Source organism: Anguilla rostrata, chromosome 1, assembly GCF_018555375.3.
Source record: "Anguilla rostrata isolate EN2019 chromosome 1, ASM1855537v3, whole genome shotgun sequence".
In the NCBI taxonomy this organism is placed as follows: domain Eukaryota; kingdom Metazoa; phylum Chordata; class Actinopteri; order Anguilliformes; family Anguillidae; genus Anguilla; species Anguilla rostrata.
Genome location: NC_057933.1, coordinates 82,759,578 through 82,784,684, shown reverse-complemented (window position 1 = coordinate 82,784,684; position 25,107 = coordinate 82,759,578). Strand labels below are relative to the sequence as shown.

The following is a 25,107-nucleotide window of genomic DNA, read 5'->3' as shown; positions in this document are numbered from 1 at the left end:
TTTATGAAAAACAATAATTTTATGATCATTGGTGCACTCTTGTAATTAGGTCATCACGGGTTCTCAGTGTACACTATTTTGTGCCACACACACACAAACACACACGTACACACGCACACACACAGACACACACACACACACACACACACACAACAGTGGATTTCAGAGGATTAGAATTTAGAGGTAACCATAGTTTAATTAGCTACATTCCTTGTACCCTACATCTGGGAACAATTGAGTGATTTTAATTTGGAGCCCCCGTTGGATTTCGGAAGGGATCAGTTGACCCCTCCCCCACCAATCACCCAAATGTTCAGTGCTCTGTGCGGGACTTGAACAGGCAGCTCTGGTGCTCCCGCCACCATGTCCTCTGATATCGCCCACAGAATTCAGGCACTTTCTTTCATTCATCATTATGTTTTTTTATTCTCTTTATTATACTTGCTCCTTTACTGAATCGCTTGAGACATCCATGCGGTCAATGAGCAAACACAGTATATGGCTCTCATGAAATGGGGCCTCTTCCGTTGCCTTTATTGGAAATGGAAGAAGTTGGCTAAAATGAGGACAGCAGACTACCATCGAATGTACACGGTCATTATATCCGTCATGTCGCCTCGAACTCTACTTGGAATGTTCAGTAACCTCAGTAACCTCCGTTGCCACCCAGCGTTCCTCAGGTGCGATATGTGGTCTAGAATCTTGCAGGGCAGTGTAACCGTGCACGGAAATGCGTGTAGACAGAACGCTCTTTCGGTTCAGTTAAGTCCACCCCTTCCAAGATTCTAAGAACCCCGATTGAAATAACAAGCAGAATTACACTTACATGGATCGTGTTTTGAAAACTGGCGGTGCTTAAAAATATCCCGAAATGGACCGAATTTGATCAGTTGTCATGTCCAGTCTTGTTTTTTTTTTTTTTGTTGTTGTTGTTTTTGTTTTCAAAATTTAGTGTAAACTGTTAATATTTGGGCATGGCAGTTGATCAAACTGTAAATACATTTGACTCGCCATATGGAAGCCCTCGCAATGATCTGCAACACTCCAATAATCAAGGAAATATAATTAAAAGCCAGCGGGGGATTGCCAAGGAAGTTCTCTCGTAAACAACTGCAGTTTATCAGCGACCGCGCAGGGGTAATCGAGGTGGGTCTGGAGATTTTTGACCATCCCCCTCGTTCCTCGTTCCCCTCCCCTCCCTTGGCAATACTTACCCCAGTCCCTAAACATCGTTGGAAGTTGGAAAGAGTCCATTTCAGAGGCGGGATTACAGTTAAGTTCAGCTGTCCGTGTGTTTCACGGGCGTACGCTCCCCTTGGATCTCAAAACCAGTCATTGCCCGTTTAAATGGTAGGCCTATAGTGACTGGGAATAAAGACGAGGAATACTACACCGGAATTTAACCGGTTTGTGTGAAAATCATCGGAGCTGAAGTACTTTTTTTTGTACTATATTTTCTAACCCCAATCTGTGAAACGTCGTACTGTTTCAGTTTTGAAAGACGCGCATTAATCAGGTACGTTTTAACTTTTTTAAGAAATAATTTCCGAAATATTTCCCAGCAGTGCCTTTGGTCATGTGAACATACTGTATTTTTCCTTTAATTGCGGCTACCTCTTGTACATTTATAGAGCAGACAATGCAGTTTATTTTAACAATGCCGTGTATGTATTCGGAACAGCGCAAAGATGCATTTTGCAATGCGATCAGCTCAGTTTCGTGCCAGAAATGAGTTCTGTATTTGCGATGCTGTATGATAAGAAAACTCGTACTGCGTTTATTTTCTTCCTCTGGAGCTGGTGGCTAGCTAACTTCGTTTTATCACAGAGCCGCTTTGAAAGACCGAGACACGTGACTGCCAATGCGCTCACTAAACCCCTGGGGCTTATTGCTGGAGTCCCGCTCCCCGTGTTCATTTTTTGATTATCTCCGAGTGCTTGTTTCGTTTAAACTCCATGCCTCGCGCACCTGTCGCTTAGGAAGATGCAAGTGCCTCCGAGTGTGAAGATATTGCACCATTTTGGCGTGTGTGGATTTAAATGCGCGGCGGCTGAGAAGAACATTTACTTGAAAGGTGTAAACTTTGGTAGAAACCATAGGACCCTACCCAACCAGAGCTTTAAAAGAAGAAATAATTGATAAAAGAAAATTCTGATTTTGGCCAAATTTTCTTCCTCCTCTTCACTAATATTAACAATTTATTTTAAAATGGTATTTATTCAAAATGGTAAATTTACAGTGTATCCGAATGTCGAGTGTTTCGTTCCTTGAATGGAGTTTTGTGGATATTTATTCTGTATTATTTTGGTATGTTAGTGCCATGGTGGGGGAGGGGACGGGTAAAGAAAACAAGTTTTTTGCGCCTGTGGAAACCACCCCTATTTGATGACGTATCTGAACGACGTCAGATGGACCAGTACCCAAACATAGGCCGTGCAGCAATTAATATTATAATTCATAATAAATTATGCGTCCATCTGCACGTTTTGGAAATGAAAAACGTACACACACACCTCGAACGTCAATGTGTAGTATTGAGTTTATTCAAGCCATAAATATGTTAATCTGCATAGTTTACCTAGCAAATATTTTCAAAAGAAAACAATGAATCCTTGCTTCCTTTTGCAATTTTGTTTTGATTTGTAACCGTTATATACGCCCCAAGGTCAGTCTTTTGAGTTTGCAAGCTCAGTCTACAGTCCATTGTTCTCTGGACCCACTGTGTCTGCTGGCTGAGTTTTTAACAGGGTTCATAAACCAGTACCAAATAAGCTGTCTGCTTAAGTGGTTTTGTGTTGTTGCTGGTGTTTGTGAAAGGGAAGACTGTGAATTAACTGAATGGCGTTTCGCAACTTTAGAATTAGAATTTTCAATATTGTGTTTTGTGTGTTAAAGGATTCTATGATACATATTCAAATTAAATCAAATTGTACAGTTCTGTTTCCAAGTGGCTGGTTTTTCAAGCTTCCAGAGAGCAGCAGTATATGCTGGCTTGTGTGGCCTCTTTCCAAACAGCCGAAAGTGTAGGCCTTGGAAAAGAGGCAAGTGGAGTTGTTAAATTAAGCATTTCAGTGCTGAAACACCCCAATGACCAGCAGATGCTGCAGCCCTCCAAGACTTTGAGGGCCTCGAAGTTTTGCTTTTTGGACCTGTTCCCACTTGTGGCCAGCAGGTGGCAGACGTCTGGGAAATGAGCGACAAATTAGATTGTTCAACACACACTAAAATGAACAAAATTTATTTTGAAACTGCATTGTGCGAAACAAGTGTTCGACTCTCTCGGAAGCAGAGGTCTGGCATCTGCGCGTAAACCACCGAGTTGCGTCTGTAACCTGCTGACCACACATCGGGCGGGGCCCATCTTCGGCCCACCCTGTCACCCTGCCCTGGGCGGACCTCTGCTCCCGGGTGCGAGGCCTGAAATAGCTCCTCGGTCCTTTCTGGGTGTCAGGAGTCATAGACCTCCTGATCCTTGCATAAGCCATCTGAACTGGATGATTCCAGATCCGACTGGGATCTTGGAAGCCGACCAGTGCTGACAGAAATGGCTGTCCCACTTGGCTTGGAGGTTCCCAAGCGCTGTGATGAGAGACGCGCTTAGCGTCCCTGGATTCGGAGGCTAACCTTTAAACGAGCGGTATTTTGGTTTGCGCCAGCGATAAATCTTATTAGCACCGTGAACTTCTCCTTCTTTTTGAGAACGGGGTCAATAGCTTGTCTTGATGTTGCTTGGCGTGTACAAATATGCCTGCCCGGCTTTCACCTGTGACTGCTTCCAGTTCAGAAAAACGTGTGCCCAGCAGTGTGTTGACTGTGTAACCCAGTAGTGCTCACTCTCGGTTTGGCACGCAGATTCTCTAAATCAGGGCTCCCCGGCCCAGTTCCTGGCGAGGCTGTGAATCTGCTGGGTTTTTCTTGTTTGGCTGAGTGAGTTTAGTTGATCGATTAAAGCAAGTGTTCACACACGTCACCGCAGATGGCTTATTTGGTCTGGCTGGACTGGACATTGATTTTTAAGCTGGAGACGAAAATAAAACGCACCCTCGAAAACACCGATTTTAATTTTAACATGCTAAAAACCAAAGTTGGTCCCTCGCTTGCCATTTGTGGTATGTCATTATGGGATGTCTTTGAGAGCCCTGCCCGATACTGAATGCCTTGTACTGCGGTGTAATGGAGTTGAGGTGGAGCAGTGAGGACCAGGTGGGTGAGTAAAGAGCTCTGTTTCTCTCGCTTCGTTTCCAGGGAGGATGTATTTTCCAGCAGTGTTGATGCTCTGTGCTCACGTGGCGCCAGCTTTGGGTGAGTGGTTCTACGTTCTCCTCCCTGCTTCTTTCATCTAATTGGCTGGTGCCATGGTTCCAAAACTTTTTTGGTCAGTCCCCCGAACCCCCCCCCCGCCCCCATTCACACACGCACACACACACACACCTGCTCTGTGCCTTTTTACTTCAACCGTCCCCCATCCCCCGTCCCCCCAATGGTCTCTCTGCTCCCCCCCCCCCCCCCCCCCCCCACGGTTTGGAACCACTGGGCTAACTCATGTTTTAAATGAGTGGAGTCATCTGGTGTGAGGAGCGTTTTCCTAAAACGCGGGCCACGAGGGAAAGGAAACGACTTTGATGCTGTCGATCGCGTTGCACGCGCTGCAGGAGCTGTTCTCTCTGCGATGAGAACGGCCGACCGATCAGTCAATCGATTTAATGAAAACTTAATTAAAAAAAAGATTTTTTAATAAGCGTGGCGCCTCTGTGGAGCGCCACTCAAACCGAACTAGCACCAAATGGTGGCGCGGATGTTAAAACCGCAAAGCACTTCGTCTTTCGGCGTGGGACACTGTTAGGGTTGCCAGATTTAGACCTTGTGAAAACCGGACGGCATGCGCAGCTGGAAGGGTAATCGCGAATGATGGGGGGGGGAGCTGTCGGAACTGACGACAGACGAGAGTAGGGGGTGCTGGGGGTTCTGTCGCCTTAGCTTTTGCCGTCGGGACCTTGTTGCGTGGAAGGGTCGGGGTGGGAGGGGGGTTGCTATCGGATCAAGGGCCAGGCTCGGGGGCGGTTGAGATGCGACTTCATTACAAACCAACTGTACATTTTTTTTCAAACAATTACCCTGGCTGGGCGTTATATTGTTTGTCTCGAGACGACAAACCAGACCAGTGCAAATAATGCAAAAACCAGGCTTCTGGCAGCCCTAGGCACTGTACTCAACAAAGGCTTGTGGTTTACCCCCTCCCTCAGTGTACGTACTGCGCCAGACTACTGACCCAAGCCCATTATTCAACTTTTTTATTTATTTATTTATTTATTTATTTATTTATTTATTTATTTATTTATTTATTTTTAATCCAAGAAGCGCGCTAAGTATGTGTGCAGAGGCTGTTTTGCGCTCCCTGTCACCAGCGGTCAGTTACAGCGGCGGCGCCGCCGCGTGTGTCTGTGTCCGCAGGGTCGGCTTTCGGCCGGGAGATGCCAGGTGAGTGGCCGCCGTGGCGGGCGTGGCGGGCGTGGCTGTGGCATGGCGGGCGTGGCGGGCGTGGGTGTGGTGTGGTGTGGTGGGGATGCGGAGGCGCTGCCTCGCCGAACGCCAGGCTGAACCCCCGGGGGGGGTGTGGGGGTGGGGGGGGGGGGGGGGGGCGGTCTGACCCAGTCTGGTCTGCCATTCTGACCAGTGTTTGTGCGGTCGTCCCGCTGGCGTGCGGTGCTTGAAACACGGCCTCTCTCTGCTGCTTGTGGTGCTGCTTGGAAAGCGAAACCCCTCATGCTCCTCCCCGCGGCCGATGCCCGCCCCTTTGCTCAAATGATCTGGAATGGATATGCCCCCCCCCCCCCCCCCCCACACACACGCACACACACACACACACCCAGCAATAACTTTGTGACTGCCACCCTGTTTATATTTTTGCTGCTCGGGAGGAGGGTGGAGGGTTTAAGTGGTGTTGTACTGCAGCATTCCGTCATTTTCAGCACCTGGAAGTTCAGTCTTAATGCGGACTCTAACTCCCAACGTGTGCTGAAAATGTTGCAGGATATGCTGCCCTCTCCTGGTTGTTTTGGAGTTGTTTCTTTCTTGTTTTCTTCTGAGATTTTTGACCTGCTTCCGAGCTTGGTTGATAACACCATTTTCTGGTTTCTTTTAACTAATGGAATGACTTGGAGCGTTTGTCTTGTCTTGCTGTGTTTGGGCACGTGCCACTTCTTGATCAGCACTCTCTCAGCGATTTTAGGAGTTAGCAGTTCCTCTGGGATGGAAACGGAGAGACATTTTTGAACAGGAAATAAGCCCTGTTGAGATAAGGTTGTGATCAACTGCAAAAGCAGAAACGTTTGTCAAGGAGGAGTATTATCTGCGGTGATATATTACAGTTCTGTTTCTGCAGTACATTTTTCAGAGGAAATAAAGGATCTGAATGAGGTGAAAGAAAGCCATGAATTTTAGCCCAATGATAAAAAATAGTGAGAGAAAGATTATTTATTTTACTGATAAAACAATATGCAATCTTTGGTTACACACAATCCCCCATTGGCAAAGTGACAAATAGAATATTGGTGAGAATGTAAGAATGTCTGATGTATTTTTCTTATATTTTATTTATTTATGTTTTCTAATTTTTCAACATACCTTCCACAATTTTAGTTTTTAGTGTATGGCCCTGGGAATATTATTGTGTGATGTATTCTTTTGCTGATACTCAACCTGCTGCTTACTGACTCAATTGCCTGCGAACACACACACACACACACACACACAAACACACAACCAGACACACACACACACAGGCACACACACACACGCTTGGGAGAGATGCAAGTTTTGCGCACTTTCTGTTCTTTCCTGCAAGTGTCTTAAATATCCCCATCAGATTTTAAACGGTTCCTGCAGTTCACTATAATGGTGAAAATACAGAGTGGGGTGTGACTGCCTGTTTGGATGCAGTGTGCAGTGTTAAAATGTTGTGTGTGTCTTAGTGAGACACAGTGTGTAGCGTGTCTCACTAAACTCACATGTGTGTGGCAGTGTAGTGTAATGGGTAAGGAGCTGGTCTTGTAACCTAAAGGTCACAGGTTTGAATCCCTCTGCCGTTGTACCCTTGAGCAAGGTACTTGCAGTGCTTTAGTATATATCCAGCTGTATAAATGGATTCCATATGGATACTTTATGCTACATGAAAGTTGTGTGAGTCACTCTGGCATTGTCTTCTAAATGCCTGTAATGTAATGTGTGCGTGTGTGTATCATAGTAAGACACAGTGTGTAGTGTTGTGGAGTGTGTGCGTGTGTGTATCATAGTAAGACACCGTGTGTAGTGTTGTGGAGTGTGTGTGTGTGTATCATAGTAAGACACCGTGTGTAGTGTTGTGGAGTGTGTGTGAGTGTGTGTTATAGTAAGTTACACTGCTGTACATGTGTGCTGTGGAGTGAACAGTTTGTGCATCTCTCTGTAGAAAGAACTATGGCCCCTCAAACGGGAAACATTTTTTTTCCAGATCATTCTTGCTATTATGTTTACTGCTGAAAGCTATTGCATTTTGCAAAATGTTTTCTACCAAAAAATATCTTATGGTAGAAAATACAGTTTTTTTCAGTTTGCTTCTTTCCTGTAATATTTACTAAAAATATGTATGTTTGTTTAAAATAAAGTTGTGCGTATTTTGTTTTATGGTAAATTTGGTTCTCTGTTTTTCTCCACAGCGTCCACTATTGATGACACGAAAGGTAATGTTCTTCATCCAGCTCATTATTCTCTTTCTGAATTTGAACAGTTGTTGGCCACTGGCAACAATAACATGCATTGGTTTGGTGCGCAACATGTGTAAATGCAATGCAAGCATGCATTTGCTCTGAAATTAGTGGACGAATAAGATTTGACACACACAGTATTACCAAAACATCTTCAAACATCCTGTCAGGTCAGCTGCTAGGGTTGAGCCATGCTTTGTGTTAGCATATGCAGTCCATTGTCCAGGGCTCTGAAATGGCCAAATAGGGAATGACTGAGGATTACAGTCAGAGCTTGCGTGGGGTGGGGTGGGGGGGTGGGGGGCGGGGGGAGGACTGCATGGTACGAGTCCTGTTCCTAATGGCTTTGGGTGCTTTTATGTTAGTGGGGCCTATTTAAAGGTTTTATTTTTATGCAAAGCACTTTCATTTGAATTTTGAGTAGTCTTCTGCAGGTCTCTATTTGGTTGCTCTAATTTTTCTTCTTCCAGATTTGACTTGTAAATGCCCCTTTCCCCCACTCTTATAGATGCAGACAGTCCGTTTCACTATGGTAAGTGGAAAAACTGAATTCCCTAACTCCCAGGAGCTCCTGGGTCTTGCTCTGCAAAAGCAGATTGGGGGGGGGGGGGGGGGGGGGGTCAGTCTGGGATGTTCATCCCTCCCCTCCCTGTGATCTTCAGCTGGTGGTAAATTCTGACCCCAGAGGCCAAGAAAAATTGGCTCACTTTAGCACTGTAAACAGAGTGCAGTCCCCTCCCATTCCATGGTTACGTGACCTAATTTGTCAGTCCATCCAGACATCCATCAATTGACCAATCAACTAACTGTCCAATCAATTAATAACATTTATTTACAAAGAGAATTTCGTTGCCATCAAGATTGTTGCAAAACATTGCCCCAGAGAATAAGTCCATACTAAGAAAATATTAGTTAAATGACCTATAATAAAATTATTTTGAAGTCAAGACTCCTGAATTCAAAATTACTGTAAATTATGTGACGCTTTGTTTTTGTGTCCTGTGCTCAAATGAGCATACATAAAGGATTATTAACGAGTTTGAGGAATATGTTTTTTTGAGAGCTGTATCGTCAGTCGTAGTCAGACTCTAAAGCTCTTAATCTTCTAATTCTTTACTGTGAACAGGTGATGTCATACCAGTGAGCTGGGTCTGAATGATCGCGTGACCTATGTTACCTTTACAGATTATGAGTCTCTTCGAATCGGAGGCCTGATCTTTGCCGTGGTGCTCTTCATCATGGGAATCCTGCTCGTCATCAGTGAGTCTATGTGCTGATGTTTTAGCCCTTAGACCATTTTTTTTTGGAACGTTATTATTTATTTTCATTTTTATTTCAAAATTTTTATTCACAGTTTTAGAACTATATAGCTTTCAATTAAATCAGCATTAGAATGTTTACTTCAAACTAGAAAATACACATATTTGTGATATTACATATTAAAGGTGCTAAAGGTTTTACAGCTCCCCAGTCAACCTGCTGAGTACTACAGTGGGGAGGTAGGGAAGGGGTGGGTTTGGGTGGGGGTGCTTCGACATATTCATAGGAGAGACGTATTTGAATTTTCCAAAACAAACTGAGATCCCCGTGTATGCTGGCTTTCAGTCCATCCATAACTGCAGCTGCTGAATTATAACAAGCTGCTAATAGTTCTTAATGAGGCCCTTTAAATGCCTGTTGAAGGATGACTTCGCCTCTTGAGGCCACGTTATGATTATGTATGGCTATGCATACCAATAAAAATGAACACTAAAACTGTTCTCAGACAAGTAAATGCTTTCATTTTCTGTAATCTGCTAAATGCAAAAGATTCCTTGCAAAGGAGGCTACATCTTTAAATGATTAAAATAATGGACTAAATGACACACATTTATAGGTCTTAAATGCTGAAAGTGTGGGCTTCTGTTATCTGAAACTGGACCATTTCTGGAGTTCAGACACAAGGTGCATGGCTTTGAGCTTAGCCTGCATTGTGTTAAAATAAGTTTAACCCTTTGAAGAGTAGGTTTTTTGGAATGTTTGTATTTATGTATTAGCGTTCTAGAACTTCATTGCTTTCAGTTACAGTAGTGATTGTTGCATTAGAATGTTCACTTAAGAACTGAACATTCAAGAAATCATTCCAAAAAAATATACTCTTCAAAGGGTAAAGGAATTTTAGAGGGACTCTTATAATAACTGGTCAACAATTACACGATGGTGTGAGATAAGTGTATTGCACGTGAGTGATAAATCGATAAATAGATCTATCTGAGGTTGACCTGTCCATTTAAGCAAAGCTAGCCTACTGCTGGCTATGCTTACATTCACTATCCTGCCAGCCAAAGTGAAGTGGAATCGTCAGTAGCTGTGAAACGATTTCACTCAAACTGCTACAATCTGAAGCGCAGTTCGTGTGATGCAGTCCTAGGATGTATGGGTGGAACATGTGGTGTTTACAAGCCCAGCGTCCTGGCTCTGCTAGCACGGTCGCCGTCTCTGGCCTGATTTACAGAGAGGAGGAAATGTGATTCCCAGCGCGCTAAAATAATCACAGAGGCTACGGGCCTGCGAAGTGATCGCCAGAGATCTGCTCGGGTTTCGTACGCCACCGGTCCGAATTTAATAAGCCGTTCATTATAAGCATTGGTCTGAAGTTTACCCCCCCCCCCTTGCCATTTCAACTAGGCAGAAAGGCATCTATTTACTCACCTAGCCTATAAAAAAAAGACAGTGAAAAAAAAAAAAAAAACCCCTGAGTATCCAAATCCACTCTGAAAGTAGGGAAAGCGAGGATCCGATTACCTTGTTCATTCTTTTTTTTTATCATCAGTACATATTCATCTGAGTTAAGAGTCTGCAGCCCTGACTTGGGGAGGACCACAGGGGGCTTCCGTTTCAAACGCAGTTCCACAAAAATAAACCGGTGATGCAAATGAACTTGTTTGTGCCGACAAACAAACAAGGAAAAAAAAAAAAAACGTTTCAAGAAGCAGCAGGAGGCCCTGAGGTTCTACGGGTCAGGGGCGGAGAATCCCGCTCTGCATCGCCACCCTGTGGTGGTAAAGCGGAACTGGAAGCTTCGCCAGGCCGAGCGCCGGCTGTGCTAATTCTGCTCTTTAAGAAACCCGATCCCCGCGTCTGCAGCGCTGTCCTCGCGGAGCTCAGGCAACGCTGCCCGAGGAATCTTTCTGACTCTCGCCCTGTCATCCACACCCGGCAATAAATTTGCGACAGGCTCCAGGCCTCCCGAAAAGAGAGAGGCTCGTCCCCCCAGGTCTCTGTTTCGGCCGAGCGTTCCGTACCCCCGAGACGTTCCTCCGTTCGTTCTCCTGGCGCGACTCCGTCCGCCGCGTCGGACGAGCTTCCGTCAACCGCCGTATTCCCGCCGTATTCACGCCATATTCCCGCGGTATTCCCGCCATATTCCCGCCGTATTCCCGCCGTATTCCCGCCATATTCCCGCCATATTCCCGCCGTATTCCCGCGGTATTCCCGCCATATTCCCGCCATATTCCCGCCGTATTCCCGCGGTCATCGTTGAGGCTGTTGAGGATTTCACGTGAGGCGCGCGTGTGTGACACGGGCGTGCGGATACTGCCGGGCGTGCACATGATACAGGCAGCCATGGCTCTGCCGGGCTCCATTTCCAAGTATGGGGATATTTCTGGTGCTCAAAAATTCAATATGTGCTGCTGAACACGTTGCGATGCACACACAGACACACACACACACACTCTCTCTCTCTCTCTCTCATGCACACACACACACACACACACACTCTCTCTCTCTCTCTCTCTCTCACATGCACACACACAAAATCACATACACACATAGATACTGTATCATTTCTTTCTCTTATGAAAAACACACACAAAACAAATAGACTTGCGTATCTCTTTCTCGCACACAAACCAAAATGCACTGGCATAGTATATTGCGCACACACGCACCACACATAGAAAAATATACAAATATAAAATAACTGACTTAAAATAAAATATGCGCACAAATACTGTACGTAAAAGTAATACCAGCATTACACACAAATATGCACACAAATACTGTACATAAAGTAATACCAGCATTACACACAAATATGCACACAAATACTGAACATAAAGTAATACCAGCATTACACACAAATATGCGCACAAATACTGTACGTAAAGTAATACCAGCATTACACACAAATATGCACACAAATACTGTACATAAAGTAATACCAGCATTACACACAAATATGCACACAAATACTGTACATAAAGTAATACCAGCATTACACACAAATATGCGCACAAATACTGTACGTAAAGTAATACCAGCATTACACACAAATATGCGCACAAATACTGAACATAAAGTAATACCAGCATTACACACAAATATGCACACAAATACTGTACATAAAGTAATACCAGCATTACACACAAATATGCACACAAATACTGTACATAAAGTAATACCAGCATTACACACAAATATGCGCACAAATACTGAACATAAGGTAATACCAGCATTACACACAAATATGCACACAAATACTGTACATAAAGTAATACCAGCATTACACACAAATATGCACACAAATACTGTACATAAAGTAATACCAGCATTACACACAAATATGCACACAAATACTGTACATAAAGTAATACCAGCATTACACACAAATATGCGCACAAATACTGTACATAAAGTAATACCAGCATTACACACAAATATGCACACAAATACTGTACATAAAGTAATACCAGCATTACACACAAATATGCACACAAATACTGTACATAAAGTAATACCAGCATTACACACAAATATGCACACAAATACTGTACATAAAGTAATACCAGCATTACACACAAATATGCACACAAATACTGTACATAAAGTAATACCAGCATTACACACAAATATGCGCACAAATACTGTACATAAAGTAATACCAGCATTACACACAAATATGCACACAAATACTGTACTCTGAAACCTCCCTGAGCGTTGAGCTGTGATTCAGTGTAATGAGAGCCCTTGTAAAGGAGGCCCGTGACAGTATTTCACAATAAGAAAAGGAAAAAGGGCCGATAGAGCAAGCTTGTAAAATCAGTACGAAAATAAAATTAAAAAATGGTCCAATTTGTCCAAAGCTGAAGATTTATATATGTGTGTCTTTCTTTTTTTAGAGGCATGTGTACAGATGAACTCACGAGCATGCATACATGTATATGTAATTCACACACATGCTCCCATGCATGCATGCACACACACACACACACACACACACACACACCCATACACACACACCCATACACACGCACACACACACACACACCACACACCAACACAAACACACACACACACACCACACACACACACACAACACCCATACACACACACACACCACACACACACACACACCACACACACACACACCACCATACACACACACAACACACACCCATACACACACACACCACCCCATCAACGCACACATCACACACACCACACCAGCACACACACCCATACACGCACACACACACACATACACACACACCCATACACGCGCACACACGCACACACGCACACACACACGCACACGCACACACACACGCACACACACACACTTATTTCCTGCTTGCTCTCTCTCTCTGCAGGTCGAAAGTGCCGCTGCAGGTTCAATCAGCAGCGGTGAGTCTGACACTGCCGCTCGCAAAGCGCCCTGCGAGGATCACAGAACATTTCTGCTTTTTTATTACTGCGTTGCTATTGCAGTTTTTGGCACAGAATTTGAATCTTTTGCTAGAGCTTTTAACAGCCACTCTCAACTGCCGTACCTTCCCCCTTAGGCCCAGGCCAGAGGGAGAGGCAGGATCCATCAGACGTGAGTGTCGTTCGTCGAACATGCTTTACGTTTCGATTCACGCTTTTCTGTTGTACACTGTGCAACCGGGTGAACCCCCATATCTTATACTGACATATACTGTACAGGACATGCCAAAAGTATTTGGCCACCTGTGGTTTTTATTTATTTATTTATTTATTTTTTTAAACTTTGGTTAGAGAACAATTTTGTTAATTTATGTGTATTTATTGAATAGCAAACCAAAGTACAGAATTTTGTTTTCAGTTTATACCCTCAATTTCTTAGACTACCTGTGGTTTTATAAAAAAAAAAAACCTTTTTTTTGGGTAGATAAGATTTCACTCAATTTTATTATACCCCCTCCACCTACCACTTTCCAAAATGATTGGATAGCCTTACACTAATTTCATTGTAATTAAAGCCAATGGAGGGTATTTCGAGGATGGTTTTTTATGTAAAACTAATCTTTTCGTGTTATTCTTGGTGTAAATTGAAAAAGTTTTTAATTTGGTTTGTTATTAAATTAATGTGCATATAATGTGCTACTTTTGATTCTTTTGTACCTTTTCAAAAACTGCATGCAGCCTGTATGTACAGTGCAGTCTGTAAGTATTTGGACAGTGACATAATTGTTGTTGTTTTGACTCTGTACTCCAGCACACTGGATTTGAACTGAAACAATGAATGTGGGGTTAACGTGCAAACTGCCAACTTTAATTTGATTAGTTAGTTTGTCAGCCCATTTTACGCTGAGCCCCCCATTTCAAAGGACCAGAAGAAACTGGGCAAATGGCTGCTTGGCTGTTTCTTGGCCAGCTGTGTATCGTCGCAGTATTAGTTAATGCGCAAGAAAGTTAGCAAAAGGTCTGGAGTTAATTTTAGGTGTGGCATTTGCATTTGGCATCTGTTGCTGCTGTCCGAACACGAGGACCAAAGAAGTGTCAAAGCAAAACACCAAGTCATCAAATGAAGACACAAACATAACAAAACAGCACATCAATGATCCTGCTGGCACGATCCCTGTAAGCCTGTGAATCCACCGGTTTAACCTATGTAGCTGGCTGGGTGCTGACCCATGGGTGTCAAGGTCCTTAGTCAGCACCCCACCAGCCAAAGACACCAAATTTTCCCCCATGACATCGGCTTTCAAACAATACAAAACACGGTTCCACTGTATTGTGGAGGTTCATCTCAGGCTCACATAATGCAGATCCAGTAGAATGTTTTGTAACTGAGCGCAGTCTCTTTATCGCACCCTGCTGACTCCCTGTCAGCACAGTAAACAGTTGGTTTCCCTTTGGGGGCACAGTTGTGTAAACCGACCTACACAGGGTTTTTTAAAACACATTTAGTTTTCATCATGTTGAAATGACAGCGCCAATGAAAGGCAAGGAAACCATTATGAGGCTGAGAAATAAGAAAAAAAAACAAACAAAAAAAAACAATCAGAAACAAAGGCCAAACCTTAGCCTTACTAAAATCAACTGTTTGGAACATCATTAAGTAGAAAGGGTGCACTGGTGAGCTCAGTAATCACAAAAGGCTCAGTAGGTCTAGGAAGACCTCTACAGTTGATGACTGAAGAATTCTCGTCATAATGAAGAAAAACCCCTAAACACCTGTCCGACAGATAGGAAACAATCTTCAGGAGGCAGGCGTGGATGTGCCAGTGACTACTGTCAACAGAAGACTTTAGGGCTACTACAGAGCCTCCACTGCAAGATGCAGATCACTAGTGAGATTCACTTGTATCAGAGTGATAACAAGAGCAAAGTGTGGAAGACAAAAGGAACTGCCCCAAGATCCAAAGCACCCCCCCCCCCCTCCCCTCGCCTCTTCTGTGAAACATGGTGATGGGGGTGTTATGGTTTGGGCCTGTATGGCTGCCACGGAGACTGGCAGCAGCAGCAGAATGATTTCTGAAATGTACGGAAGCATCTTATCTGCTCAAGTTCATCCAAGCGCCTCCAAAATCCTATAGCAAGACCATGATCCCAAACATACTGCTGAAGCAAGGAGTTTTTCAAAGCCAAAAACTGAAACGTTGTGTACTGGCCACGTCCTTCATTTCATATCAGAATCCAATTGAACATGCATTTCATTTGCTGAATAAAAAGTGCTGTAATTTATGCACAGTAAAACAAAATTCGATTAAAAAAAAAAAAAAAAAAAAACACTCTTTAATAGAAGCGGAGAATCTGCTCTTTAACCAGATGACCACGTGTGAATTGTTTGATTGCAAATCTAAAATTGTCGAGTACAGAGCCAAATCAAGAAAGAATATGTCTTTGTCCCAAATATCATGGAGCTCACTCTATATACATTCATGTGTGATATTTCGATTCTTGTTTTTGTTTCTATTTTTTATGGTGTTTTTAACATTCGATATGAATTTAATTTTGAACAAACGTTTTTAATAATTAAAAAAACAAAAGTTTAACAAAGAATATAAATTTTCACAATTGTTTTTTTACCGCAGGTCAGAAGTAAATGCAGCAGACGGGTATCTGGTGAGTTCAGAATAAATAAAAACAGTAACACTTTCAAAAGTTTGTTTAAGTTTGTTTAGTTTTGTAACAGTACTATGAGACATATTAAGCTACAGATCCTATAAACCCTTGGATGGTCTATTTTCCATTGTCTTATTTGACGTAACATCCGGTTCGCATAATAAATGCACATCAATTCTTGTCCGAATTCTTATTTCATCTCTGTCCTTGTCCTCCTGCAATCCCAGACCTTGCCATCAGGGGGCAGTCCGAGGCCAAAACCCGAGGAGGACTTCCCTGACGGAGATTAACCCTTCGGGCGCAGGAAGCTTCTGTAAATTCCTTCCTGTTCCAGCGTTCTCTCTCTATTTGTATATCGTATTCTATTTTTCTTCTTCCTTTTCTCCCTTTTTTCTATACGATTAACTATTTTGAAATGGTTTTGAGAAAGATGTTAATTGAATGTGTTGTCTTTTGAGAAAAACACCTTTCTGATGTTCCTAAGGTAATAAACTGGTTTAATTGTTAATTTTCTCTGTATATTATTGCAAAGATCTGATGTTTTTGCACTCCATAACTGAAATTCTACCTCTGGACGATTACATGCAATTCTATGACATAAGTGATATGCACTCACACTTCACACTTCCATGAAAAACATTTTTTTGTTGCTAGCCGAGACCTATATGACTGGTTTATCTACAGTACATGTCTTGATATAATTCTTATATTATTGTAATTGTATTCACAACAATCTTTTGTATAATTTTAGCGTTTTGGTCACGAACACATTTAGATAAGATAAGATATACTTTTTATTGAACCCCGTGGAGTAATTTGTCCTCTGCATTTGACCCATCCTTAGTTACCTAGGAGCAGTGGGCAGCCACAGTGCAGCACCCGGGGACCAACTCCAGTGGGCAACTGCAGGAGCGCACCTAACGTGCATGTCTTTGAGTGTGGGAGTACCCGGAGTAAACCCACGCGAACACGGGGGAGAACATGCAAACTCCACGCAGAGAGGATTCGGGCGGACTCGGGTTCTAACCACAAACCTCCTTCTTGCGAGCCAACAGTGCTAACCACTATGCCACCATGCCCGCCCATTTATACGATCTACAATTTTGCTGGAACTGAATGTGTGTTTTCAAATTACATCAGCATGTGTGATTATGTATTAGATACACTGAAATCATTTGGGTACTCGTAAGTTTTTCAAGCGAGAATGCACAAATAAATTATGTAGGCTATTGCTGGTTAGGGGCACGATTTTATGTACCTATAGGCTTCCTTCCGTGTGTCATACATTTGTACCGCTTTAGGCTCATTTACATACCCCCTTCTTTGAGAGTGTACGTACAGATTCTGTTTTTTTGTCACTGCATCTCGAGCCTGAGCGACATGGCAATGTGAGATGTACAACATTTGACTAATCGAATGCGGTAATCCCGCTGTCGCTGACGCGGCGTTTCTTTCCTTTGTACCGCTACACGCTGGGGACGCATCAAACTGCACAGTAAGCGATAACGCACTGAAACACGCGCAGTTGTTTCACGAGGATTGGGAAATAGTAACGGATCGTCTTCCATTTTTTTCTTCACCATTCAGGCGGACAGTAGCCTATTTTCGTATTATAGCATCTATTGTGAGTTGTAAACGCGTTCAGTTTAATTTCAGAGTAGAATCGACCAAAAAGCTACCCTCCTAGAAACTAGAGCAATGTGGAATGTGGGGTGTTGAAAACTAATAGTAAACACTGCTACTTGTATTGTACAAGTAGCACCCGGGTTGATTCCTGATAAAATGTGATACATCCATCTTTTTGTTCATCCGAAATGAACGCTTGTGTTTTAAAGTAGCAGTTATTAAATGCCTGGCCTGCTGTACCAAGCACTGCAATGTAGTTTGAATAGTGAAATCGCTTCCAATTAAAGAACGCAAGCACTGCAATCCCGAAACAGTGGTTTAAGTTACAAATATAGGCAGAAGCGGAATGTCGTCCCTAAAATCAATTAACGTGTGAAAAAAATACCTGAAACGACAGTTGAATAATTGGTAGCCTAATTAAACTGCTAAAGTCCAATCACATAAGTAAATCTTAAGTCAGTCGTTCTCCCCATCGCCGCACAACCGCAGTTTCTGGTTGCCTTGTTGCCAGGAGAGCAATGCAGCTGAAGAACTGCATTGGAGAACCGACAAACCGTGTTAACGGATGAAGCAAATAGAACCTGTTGTCGCAGCCCCGCTGGATTCAGCGCGGTCCGAAGTCAGCAAGTATGAAGAGCTTAAGCGGAGAAAGAAGTAGCCTATTGCATCCACCGCATTGGCTGGCACGCGCATCAAGGTACCCTGAGGGACTATCCTCTTCCATTGGTAAGGCGCCGGTAGCAATGGCGGCTCACCGCCACCGGGGGGCCACCTACACCTATCTATATTCGCTTCATAAAACTGCAGTTCTGCCTCCACCCCTTTCAACCGCTACACACCCTCCCTGTCAATTCTTCCAATTCACATTCTTGCAGCCCTGCAGCGGAGAACGAGCGAGATCGAAGTAGCCTAACCGACCTCCGAGAATACTGCAGTCATGGCAACTACTGGAGGTTAGTCATGCCATTTCACTATTTGAGTTAATAATGCACACCTTGGTTTTTCTGTCATCTTTATTTATCATGCCCTTTTCGTCCAGAAATATTTAGGGACTTTTTGTTGCACAAAAATTGTATCACCTCGCATTTTTTCAAAGGAACGGTATTCACTTTATTTCGCTCCCTCGTTGATTCATAAACTGTATCGTTTTTGAAAAACTAGCACTGCTGATGTTGTGGTAGGCTACCTGGAAATTAACTATTTATTTAATTTAATACACACTGTATTTCGTAAGAATGCAGTTCAACTATCTGAAGTTCTACTAATATAGGCGATTTGCCGGTTTGCTAGCTAAGATGTGTATTTCTCAGCTGTTGAACGGAATTATGTTCAACGATTTAAAACCGGTGAGGTGGCCGGTTTGTTGGGGGTGGGGTGGGGTGGGGGTGTGGGGTGGGTTGGGGTGGGGTGGGTCGGGTTGGGTAGAATCCAAAGCGCTAAATATTCCAGTGTAAAAAAAAAAAAAAAAAAAAAAAACTGAGTTCAGCATCATAAAGCCGCATTACCAGCGGCGCTCTCGTGCAGTCCCTGAACATCCAATCCATGTCTCCTGCTCTAGCACTTACCATATTTCTTTCTCTCTCCAAAAAAAGTTTTTTTTTTTTTTGTGGGAATCGGCTTCAGTCCTGCCTTAAATGCGGTAGTTTTATGCAAATCGCCCGTTCACAATCTCCTTGAATCCTTTAGCCGTAGCGGGGCATACTTGTGGTCTGTGGTGCCTATGCGTACACAGCAGCCGCTTACATCCAATCAGCAAGGATAACACGGCTACCGTGCATTCGCTCCGCCGAGGCGGTGAGCTCAGAAAGTGCCGAGCTGTGATTCTTGCCTCCCTTCTTATGTGCTGAGCTCAGATTCTCTGCATTGGGGCTCAGCATCAGTAGCCCGACGGATCATTTGAATTAATCTACAGCTAGGAGAAATCGGAACGAAAAGCGAAGAAAACGACACCTTCCCCTTTAAACGCTGACACAGATAGCAGCCCTGTTTCTGACAAGAATCTGGATCTACGGAGCAATCTTCGGTTTTATCCACCGCTCAATTCTGTATTTTTTTTTTTTTTTTTTTTGGAATTTGTGTCTTTCTGTGCGCGGATTGGGACGTTCAATAAAATAAAAAATTATGTGTATGCCTTTTCCCTTTAAGGAGAAGCTATTTCATATAAAGCCACAGTTAGTGTGGTTGGCAGTGGAAGTATTTACAAGCTGGAAGCATTCCAAAATTTAAAGGAATGAATTAATTCATAATTTAGACAGAAAAGTTCTAGAGACAGATATACCCAATTAAACGGTTTTCCTGGCGTGCTTCTGTCCGTGGTTACTGAAAGGATGGAAAAGAAGGTTATAAAAGCACGGAAGTCGTTTTTTTACCGTTTCAAGCACTTTTACTTTTCCAAACATTGTCTATATTGTTTAAATAAAGGCTTCTGTCGTGTTGTTGAAGTTACACGAGTTTAAAGCGGCAATCCGTGTTAATCTTTCTTGTGGTCAAACGTTTTTTCCCCTTCAGCACCAATGTTTGTGGATCAAAGTGACTTTGATTATGGTAAGTGTCCAACAACACCGTTTTAAGCCTTCAAGAATGTCGCTGTAATTTTTTTAAATTTAATTTAATTTTTTTCCAGCATAATGATTCGGTTCCAAGCACATTTTTTCTAAAACAACCAGGCCACATGACTTGCGTTCGGAGGCCAACTGCTTTGTATAGCTACTGTGCAAACAAGTAACGAGTAACAAATTAAATATTATCATTCCTCAAGCAGCTCAGAAATATAGAAAGCAAGGAGCTTAAAAATCTTTGCTATTTCCCTCAGACTACGAAACCCTCAGAACCACGGGGGTGATCCTGGCCGTGGTCATGTTTGTAAGCGGGATCCTGATTGCGTTGAGTGAGTACAGAGCGACCGCCAGGTTACTGTAAATCGATCAGATCAACCAACCGAATGTTCGTTTGGAATTGGTCGGGTTACTGACGAATTCAGAGGGCACCACGCCTACAATTCAATCAGTACGGTCCGTTTTGGACTCACACGGACTATGTTAGCGTTGCATTTACACTAGACACTCTACCGTGCCCCATTTTTAGCAACTTTACATCATATCCATTAACGCTTGCCTTCTTACTGGACCTGTTGTGTGTGTGTTTTTTTTTTTTTTATTCAACTGAAATGGCCTTATTCGACTAGCAGATGCTCTTATCATTAACGGCTCTCAATGTAACATGTTAAATTAAAATGTGACCGTGTCTTTTGAGCTAGCAGTAGATTTTAGCTGCCTTTCATACAACTAAATATATTACATCTGGTCTGCATCATAGTGTTCCTCTGGAAGTGAAGACATTCTTTGAAATTTTTTACCTAGAAACCTAACTCAAAAAGGGTCATACAGAGTGCTGTCAATTGAATATCTTTACTATTAACTCTAGGTTCATGTCTATCTCTTACTTTTTCACAATTGCCACTGAGAGTAGCATGTTGGACAGATTTTCTTTTTTTTTCTTTCTTTCTTTCTTTCTTTCTTTTTATTTTAAATTTGAATATCTGATCTGTATCAGCCTTCCTCTCTCCACACTTCTCCCCTCCTTTTCTATCTTCTTCCCTTACCTCCCATTACCTACATAATAACGATTTTTTCTGTCCAACAGGTAAAAAATTCAAATGTGCAAAATCGTCATCCAAGTAAGAGTCTGCACACGGCCTGGAAGTCGCCAGATGTGCATGTGGAATGTTCTGGACTTGAATATGAGGGGGGAAATCCAGTAATTAACAGAATGTAATGACGGATTGTGCGGGTTTGTTTCTGCCTCTCCCGCCTTTTGCCGTACTAATTTCTTCTCAGAATGCTGCCCCTGGAGGATGATATGAGAATTGCAGCCCAGCCCCCCCCCCACATCCAGTGGCGAGCAGTTATCCACTGGGGACACTGCCTACCCAAAAGCAAACTTGTTTCTTTTTCAGCCAATCACAACAGCGTGAATGCGTGAAAAGGAAAGCTATCACAGGGTCTAAGTGTCTCATTTACTGGCAACTGTAACACAGTTCACTCTGAGGCCAAATAGTTGTGTGCTTTTATGCAAGCCAAGCTAAATTCAAAACAAGGCCACATTAAATGTATCCTGTGGATAGTGGTGTGCAGGGTACTATAATGGTCAGGGAACCATTAACCCAAAGGTCATGGGTTCAATTCTCAGTTAGGGTGCTGCAGATCTGCCTTCAAACAATGTACTTAACCTGCATTGCTGCAGTAAAATATCCAGCTGTATAAATAAATCGTATGTAAAAGAAGAAAAAAAATGTATAAGTTACTCAGGATAGCCGTGCCTGCTAAGTACTGAAGTAAGTGGAAGTACGATTTGAAGAAAGAACCTTCAAATAGCATTTGTCTAGACATGAGAGATTGGACGGAGTGTAGCACAGTTGGTAAGGAACTGGACTTGTAACTAAAAGGTCGTAGGTTTGATTCCCGGGTAAGGACATTGCCGTTTTACCCTTGAGCAAGGTACTTAACCGAAATTTCTTCAGTATATATCCAGCTGCATAAATGGATACAATGTAAAATGCTATGTAAAAAAAGTTACGTAAGTCGCTCTGGATAAGAGTGTCTGCTAAATGCCTGTAATGTAATGGATTATCAGTGACCACCATTAAAAATAATTTTATGTACGCAAGTCCAAGCCCGGGCGCCCACTGTATATGTAAATGGACTGCATTTATATAGCGCTTTTATCCAAAGTGCTTTACAATTGATGCCTCTCATTCGCCAGAGCAGTTAGGAGTTAGGGGTTAGGTGTCTTGCTCAAGGACACTTCGACACACCCAGGGCGGGGTTTGAACCGGCAACCCTCCGACTGCCAGACAATCGGTCTTACCTCCTGAGCTATGTCACCCCCGTGGATTTATATTCCAGCCATAACTGTAGCCCATGAATTGAAATGAGCTATTAATGGGTCTTAGAGACACCCTTGATGTCTTCTGAGGGATAATATGCCCTTATAGCTCACCTCATATCAGAAACAGCCAAGCGTGCCACGAAGGATAAATTTGCACATATTCAAATCCCAGGCTTGTTGGATCACCTGCCTCTCATTCTCTAATTCAGTTGTGAGATGGCAGGTGAAGTCAGAGGGCCATGATCCCTGATAGTGTGAACACCCTGTGAGTGAAACTGGGCATGTGGTAGAGTGCACACTTTTCAGCAACCTTAATTGACCAAGAGATTGTAGGAAAGAGCCGGAGAATACAGCCGGCCCCCGGTGCTGAGTTTGGGCAGTACTGCTGTAGTCAAGGCCCTCAGCACTGGATGTATGTTATTTAAGAGGCACACAGGCTGCTCGTGGGCTATCCATTGTCAGCCTGTAACGTGGGTTTGGCAGCATTTAGGATGAGCACTTATGCAGAGCAATTTATGAGTACTGCACATTGCCGAGTGACGAATACTGAAGCAACTCAGGATCAAGCGCCTTGTTTAAGGGTGCGGTGGTCGTTGCCTGGGAGTTGAACTCGCAACCTCTGAGTTACTAATCCAGTTCCCTGACACACTCACGCCACATCGCTGCCTGTTGTGCTCGTCATTTGGGTAGGCAGTGTGCGGGAGCGGGTCCGCTGTGTCCGTCCAGCGTTGGCGGCATGCTGCTTTGCGTGGCACAGTGGCCCGTCAGTCTCCCGTCACCTACACCACCCCCCCCCCCACTTCCTGTTCCGGAACGCATCCTGGAGTTCCGGGGGCACAGCGGCCCCAAAGGACTTCTGCACACGGCGGTCTGCAGATAAATGAACGCGGAGGCTCAAAGCATTATGACCACGGCCTTTCACTCCCACAGAGTAAATATGTTCGGTGTTAAATTAACTCTTGCAGAGTGCATGTGGTCCCCATTGGGCTCTTACGCACTCCGTTAGACTTGAATTAACACTTGGCATTTTAGTGTGCGGAAAAAAAAGGCACCACAAGCACACAAAAATATTTTTATGGTACTCCCTGTAAAGCCGGTGTGGCCGAGGTTACCTAAAATGGTGTGAGTGCATAAAAAAACAGAATCGATTAATGCACCGCGGTCTTCAGTCCAAGCCTTTGATTTATTCAATAGAAAATGTGCACTGGGACAGGGAGAAGAATCTACACTCTCATTGGTCCCTTCTCACGTCAGTCTCAAATGGGCTAGCCGAGGACATAACATGAGAGGGCGTGGCCACAAAGCTTTGATCTCCTTGCACCGAGCGCCCCGTTCTCCTGCTTGACCCGCTGAAGAGCGGCGCTCCTGGCTCCCTCGCCGGTAACTGCCTAACGATGTGTTGCTTTCCAGCTCGAGTCCGGTCGAAGGCTCACAGCTACCAAAGACAGAAGGTGAGGCCCCGTCGTCGAAGGGCAGGGGCGGCTCATGGCCGGATTGAAAGCTCTGTGATGGACGATAAATAACCTGGGGGCCTGATTTACTAAAAACCCTTTGGCACTTACGAAACCGCTCAGCGCACGCAAAACCAACAACGTGACCAGTCATTGGTCACGGTGTTTGTTTCGCACCAGTCATTGGTTGTGCGTTATTAGCTTTACGCGTTGCTAAAAGGCTTTGCATGTGCTAATGGCCTTGGTAAATCAGGCCCCTCGTGTCTCGACTAACGTTTTCTGTCTCTCCTGTGTCACAGTGCCTCCACAGACTGTATAAGGAGACAGGCGCATGGGCGGGGGCGGGGGAGGGGGGGGTGGGGTGGTCGGCTGCCTGGCTGTTCTTGGATTCACACCTGAGAAAGCAGCCCCCCCCCCCCACCCCCCCACCCCCGCAGGCCCAATTCACAGACTGAGTGGCAAACCCACAAGATGCTGACCGGTGCTTTCTCTTTGTACGAGACGTCTGTTCCGCCCAAGCTGCTCTCTCCCTGCTGGTTGCGTCCGCCTGCTGGTGCTATGTGCAAGCATCCGATAATGCTCTCTAATGCATAACCCCACTTTATTACTACAGGGTAACTGATAAGTGACTTACGATTACATTTTGCAATAAATAGATCCATTTAAGCTGCACTGTATTGATCTGCGCAGTTGAAAGTAATCACATCACAACGTCCCACATTTAAACTAACTGTCAGGAACCATCCATGTCATATCTCTGGCCTGTGAGCACTGAGCATGTTTCCGATTCTCGCGAATCTCTATTTTCATTGATGGCAGCTTTCCTCTGGCGCCCTCATGTGGATGTGACAGGAACAGGACTGATAGCAGAGTTGTGATTGGATGAGAAGCTGTCTGCATTCTCTTCCTCAAATTTTACAGGGGTTCCTGCTGCAACCACTGCATGAACTAGCTTATTACAATCGCAATATCTTTAAACATACCAAATAAAATAAAGTATGTACTTATTTTAGTGAATATAGGGGAAGAATGTGGAATTTAATTTGGTG

The 25,107-nt window shown here is 43.8% G+C and overlaps 2 protein-coding genes across 4 annotated transcripts; both read left to right on the top strand.

The window, feature by feature from the left end:
* The first annotated feature begins 968 nt into the window (after positions 1-968).
* On the top strand, positions 969-16,602 carry LOC135238347 (FXYD domain-containing ion transport regulator 6-like). Of its 2 annotated transcripts, XM_064306137.1 has the most exons (10): positions 969-1,516; positions 4,246-4,302; positions 5,452-5,478; positions 7,695-7,718; positions 8,251-8,274; positions 8,928-9,002; positions 13,376-13,409; positions 13,568-13,602; positions 16,064-16,094; positions 16,322-16,602. In XM_064306137.1, the coding sequence occupies exons 2-9, from the start codon at positions 4,251-4,253 to the stop codon at positions 16,072-16,074; spliced, it is 282 nt and encodes a 93-aa protein (XP_064162207.1). In that variant the 5' UTR covers positions 969-1,516; positions 4,246-4,250; the 3' UTR covers positions 16,075-16,094; positions 16,322-16,602. The 2 variants fall into 2 exon arrangements, with proteins under 2 accessions (XP_064162207.1, XP_064162216.1); XM_064306146.1 differs by lacking the exon at positions 5,452-5,478 and having other exon boundaries at positions 981-1,516.
* Positions 16,603-16,812: 210 nt separating this feature from the next.
* Positions 16,813-24,711, top strand: LOC135238332 (sodium/potassium-transporting ATPase subunit gamma-like). Of its 2 annotated transcripts, none has more exons than XM_064306117.1 (5): positions 16,813-18,673; positions 20,229-20,264; positions 20,533-20,607; positions 24,018-24,058; positions 24,358-24,711. In XM_064306117.1, the coding sequence occupies exons 1-5, from the start codon at positions 18,658-18,660 to the stop codon at positions 24,511-24,513; spliced, it is 324 nt and encodes a 107-aa protein (XP_064162187.1). In that variant the 5' UTR covers positions 16,813-18,657; the 3' UTR covers positions 24,514-24,711. The 2 variants fall into 2 exon arrangements, with proteins under 2 accessions (XP_064162187.1, XP_064162196.1); XM_064306126.1 differs by lacking the exon at positions 24,358-24,711 and adding an exon at positions 21,363-21,396 and having other exon boundaries at positions 16,816-18,673; positions 24,018-24,351.
* The last annotated feature ends 396 nt before the right edge of the window (positions 24,712-25,107 follow it).

What these genes read in the sequence shown, in the direction of transcription:
- LOC135238347 (XM_064306137.1), top strand. Translation starts at nt 4,251, where the DNA reads ATGTATTTTCCAGCAGTGTTGATGCTCTGTGCTCACGTGGCGCCAGCT. An exon ending in TCACGTGGCGCCAGCTTTGG is followed by an intron (nt 4,303 to 5,451) that starts GTGAGTGGTTCT and finishes CTGTGTCCGCAG; the next exon opens with GGTCGGCTTTCGGCCGGGAG. An exon ending in TGCAGGTTCAATCAGCAGCG is followed by an intron (nt 13,410 to 13,567) that starts GTGAGTCTGACA and finishes CTTCCCCCTTAG; the next exon opens with GCCCAGGCCAGAGGGAGAGG.
- LOC135238332 (XM_064306117.1), top strand. An exon ending in CGGGATCCTGATTGCGTTGA is followed by an intron (nt 20,608 to 24,017) that starts GTGAGTACAGAG and finishes GTTGCTTTCCAG; the next exon opens with CTCGAGTCCGGTCGAAGGCT. An exon ending in ACAGCTACCAAAGACAGAAG is followed by an intron (nt 24,059 to 24,357) that starts GTGAGGCCCCGT and finishes CCTGTGTCACAG; the next exon opens with TGCCTCCACAGACTGTATAA.